Source organism: Drosophila ficusphila, unplaced genomic scaffold (genome assembly GCF_018152265.1).
Source record: "Drosophila ficusphila isolate 14025-0441.05 unplaced genomic scaffold, ASM1815226v1 contig_198, whole genome shotgun sequence".
Taxonomy (NCBI): Eukaryota; Metazoa; Arthropoda; class Insecta; order Diptera; family Drosophilidae; genus Drosophila; species Drosophila ficusphila.
Window position 1 is genome coordinate 2,287,917 of NW_025064092.1, and position 4,270 is coordinate 2,292,186.

At 40.4% G+C, this 4,270-nt stretch overlaps 1 protein-coding gene across 1 annotated transcript; it reads left to right on the top strand.

The window, feature by feature from the left end:
* Nucleotides 1-2,126: 2,126 nt before the first annotated feature.
* Nucleotides 2,127-3,473, top strand: LOC122319739 (splicing regulatory glutamine/lysine-rich protein 1-like). The gene is made up of 3 exons (XM_043207368.1): nucleotides 2,127-2,345; nucleotides 2,563-2,802; nucleotides 2,901-3,473. Exons 1-3 carry the CDS (start codon nucleotides 2,127-2,129, stop codon nucleotides 3,471-3,473), a joined length of 1,032 nt encoding a protein of 343 aa, XP_043063303.1.
* The last annotated feature ends 797 nt before the right edge of the window (nucleotides 3,474-4,270 follow it).

Here is a 4,270-nt window from a genome sequence, read left to right on the forward strand (position 1 = left end):
CGATGATTGAAGTGAAACTGTTATTCATATGAGTCTCAAAACGAACTTTACAACTTTTATAATTTTTATTTGCATTTTAAGTTCACTTGGCATATTGTTTATTAATTGCCGAGATGACTGCAAACAAAACAATTTTCACATAAATTACGTAAGCTCTGTCGAGTTGCGGCTTTATTTTTAATCAAAACGAAATGCACACGAAATGCCTAAATAGTTATGAAATTTGTTGATTTTAGTTGCTGATTTTGTGTTGTTGGACGTTTGGTCTGTTGTTCAGTTGTTTGGTTGTTTTGGTTGTTTCGGTTGTTCGGTTGCCAAATGAAATCGATAGAGAAAGGCGGCGATGGCGATGGCGACGGCGTCTTTTGTTTGCATGCCGTTCGCTAAAATGTTTGCACTTGGCTTAAACGGGAAATTTGCTGGTATTTGGCAAACAGGCAAAAGGATGCCGGAGAATGCAGAGTGCAGCGATGCGTTGTCAATGGCAGCATCTGCGGTTTTCCACTGCCTCTGTTCAAAAGGGGGATGCTATCCATGTGTGTGTGAGACTAAGTGTGGGTGTGTGCGTTTTTGCAAAAAGGGGGGGTGAGCTTGAATTGTTCATATTTTGATTAATTTCTCTGTGCGCTGCGGCTCCTTGTGGTGGCTTCTGTTTTTGTTGTTGTTGTTGTTGCTGTTGCTGTTTGTCAAGCGGAGTAATTGCAAAATCCAGTGCGTGTGTGTGCTGCAATTATGCTCACACTCCCGCACACACACACACACACAGAGGCATACTTAAGCACACATGCAAACTGCAGTTAAGCAAATAAAGCGCTAAAAGCATAAACTAAATGAATTAAACGACACAGAGAGCGGCTTACATCCTTTGCATAATATATACGCTTGTTTATATATGAATATATATATGTATACGGGTTATATCACCACCTCCACCCCTATTTCGCTGGAACTTTCTATAAAATATGAGATAATAAAAAGTGAATTATGTTCTCGCACAGCAGCGGCACAAGCGGAAAAAAACAAGAAACAAAAAACAAAAAAAAAACAACGAGAATATGGCTCAGATGAAGAAAAACATATAAATGCGAGTGCAAACATAAAGCAATAACAGCGGCATCAACAGGAGAGCCCAGCAACAACAGTTAATTGCGATTGTTTGTTCGCCAGTTAGTTTTTTATTTGCACTTTAATTATGAAAAATAGTAGTAGAAGTTGTAGTGGTAGTGGTAATGGCAGTGGTAGTGGTAACACAGCAGCAGCAGCAGCAGCAGCAGCATCAGAAGAAGCAGAAGCAGAAACTAATTTTCATAAGTACACAACTTTGTGCCGGGGCAAAAATGAGAAAGGAGAAGGAGCAGCAGACACATGACTTATGACAAAACACAAAACTTGATGGTCAAGAATCCCAACTGCTGGCCACTCCAGAGACACAAAGGAGCCACCAGAAATGAGGAGCCACCAGAAATAAAGGAGCCACCAGAAAGTGGAGCTGACCGAATGCAGTGGAATGAGCCACTCGGCTCGGGCAAATAAGCAAACAAATAAAGTTATAAATAATAATGCCGGAAAATTAAGTTGGGCGCTGCACGCTGGACGCTGGAGGGAAAAGCTACGCAACCATGGAAATCCCATGGAAATCTTACATAACTTTTCAATATAAACCAGAGGACAGAGGCACAAGCACCAACCAGAATCACAATTAAAATCTCTGTATGTATTATATTGTTATTTGGTTCACAACAAGAAAATATTTAATAAATAGGTTTGCGAAATTTCCTTTTCAAATCAAATAATGAAACGTATACAAAAAGTATTGTTTTATATAAAATGAAAACAACTAAATACAATTCTCAGAAATTAATTATGCTCCGCTCTATATTAACCGATTAATTTTCCAGTGTCATGAAATGCGATGCACGTGGTTCATAACAAAAGGGTCAGCTGCTCTTATTTAGTTTGAAAAGCAATCCTGGAGAACTAATTTGAGCTGGCTGGTTCTGGTTGTCATTTCAGTTTTCATCGTATCTCATTCAACCTCCACATTTCCGAGAGTTCACTTCATACTTTCGATAAATACTAAAAAAAAAAAAAACTGAAAAATATCTGATACTTTGATTTTGAACAAAATGGATTACAATCGCGGCAATCGCTTCCAGTTGCTTTGCCTCGACGACGATGAGTTGGAAATGACGTCATTGAGCCTTAGCAAGGACAAGAAGGCGGCTGAGAAGGCTCTTCTGCAGCCAGTTCTCAAGAAGACAGCACAGAAGGCGCAGAAAGCACCAAATTTGGAGAAAACGGGCGTGGCTTCAAAGAAGGATAAGCAGAAGAAGGCTTCGTCTACGGTAATTAAAGAACAAGGCGCTGGTCAAGGAAAAGGAAAGACTCCAAATCAAGGTCAAGGTAAAGATCAAGTTAAATTTTCAGGAAAGGGTCAACGCTTAGCAGAAGATAAAGGCCAGGGAAAAGGACAGGGACAAGTTAAAGGAGAGGGACAACAAAAAGTTATATTAAAAGGTCAGGGAAAAGTTACATTAGAAGGTCAAGGAAAATTTACATTAGAAGGTCAAGGAAAAGTTCAAGAAGAACGCCAAGGCCAAGCAGAATGTCAGGGTCAGCTACAAGGACATAGCCAAGATCAAGGGCAAGGACAAGCAAAAGGACAATTCCAAGGACAAGGACAAAGCCAAGGTCAAGGACAAGGACAGGTACAAAGCCAAGGTCAAGGACAAGGGCGAGGACATAGCCAAGGTCAAGGTCAAGGACAAGGACAAGCACAAAATGAAGGTCGTTTCTTTTTTGGTACCAGGATCTTCACACGATCCTATCGCACCACTCCATTGCCAGTGGTCAAACGCACCGCCGTTCAACGTCCGGGAACCCCAAAACCCGATATCGAGTTCCGCAAGATGGTCAATCCGCGACCTTTTGACCTAAACAAGTCCAACGGCAATGGGTTCACTCGTTCGAAGGAAGTAAAGGAAGTCAGCGAAGTAAAGGAAGTCAAGGATGCCAAGGAAGTGCCGAAGGAACCAAAGCAAATGACCCTCGACGAATGGCGTGCCATGCAGGCCAAGTCCCAAACGAAGAAGCCACTTCAGGAGAAGAACGTGGAGAAGAATGTAGAGGATGCCGAGAAGAACGCAGAGAATACTGATAATAAGAATGTAAAGAATAGTGTGGAGAAGAACATGGAGAAAAATATGGATAAAAATAAGAAAAAGAGTGTGGAGAAGATCATACAGAAGAATGAGAAGGAGGCCGAAATGAAGGGTCCAGAATCTCTCGGCGGGAAACCAGAATGCGATGCCGCCGGACAAAAAGCTGGTCGCAAGTTGCAGCCAGCTGACATCCAGTTGAACTTCAGTTACCGCGCTCGCTACTTCGAGAATCGTCCCGTTCTGAAGATTTCCGAGGACCCCAAGTTCTGCCCAAAGGTCGATGATGAGATGCAGTTCCCATCCCTTTCCTAAATCCAAGTGTTACAGTTGCCCAGTTTCGTTGACGTTTGTTTGATTCCGATTCTGTTTGGGTTGTTATATTAAAATGGCATTGTTGCCTTAAGCATAAAATGATATGTTTTTGTTTGGTGTTTCCAGTAAATAAATTAATTAAATGTTCAAATAAATAGTATTGTAACAAACGTGGCATCATTAAAATATTCGATAATTAAATCCAAATCCATTTTTACTGTTTTATTTTATATCCAATAAATATTAACATATATAAACATATGTGTATATATTAAAGGGATTATATATCGTTACTTTTCCAAATCAAAAGGAATATCAAAATTAAGCAAAAGCAGAAAAAAACCAAACAGTATCAACCGAAAAAAACGAACTGCTACTGAAAATAAAATCCTTAGAAGTGCCTGAATGAACTTTCTTTTGTGATCCTTTAATAGTTGCCTCTTAGGTCCTCGCAAGATGTTTGATTTGATTTCCAGGGGACGTTTGCCCTTGTAATCGCCTTACTATTTTCCGCACTCATTTCGTTTCTCTTTTTCCAAATACTCGGGGAAACCTTAAAGTCGCTTAAAGGCTGTGTGTTCGCAGTGCCGTGAATGGAATTTTCCCGACGTCACCGCAAACTTTTCAGTTTTCCATGTTGTGTTTCCACCTCCCCTTCCCCTTCCCATTCCCATTTTCTCCTAGTTTCAGCTTTTTGTGTTTCGTCCTCCATGTTACATTAAATTGAACAAATTCTAGCGGAACAACAAAAAAAAAAAAAAAAAAAAAAACAACAAAAAGAAAACCAGCAACTGGGG

Coding starts and splice junctions, on each gene's coding strand:
- LOC122319739 (XM_043207368.1), top strand. CDS start 2,127: ATGGATTACAATCGCGGCAATCGCTTCCAGTTGCTTTGCCTCGACGAC. Junction 2,346..2,562: donor AGAAGAAGGCTTCGTCTACG/GTAATTAAAGAA, acceptor AATTTACATTAG/AAGGTCAAGGAAAAGTTCAA. Junction 2,803..2,900: donor TGAAGGTCGTTTCTTTTTTG/GTACCAGGATCT, acceptor CCCGATATCGAG/TTCCGCAAGATGGTCAATCC.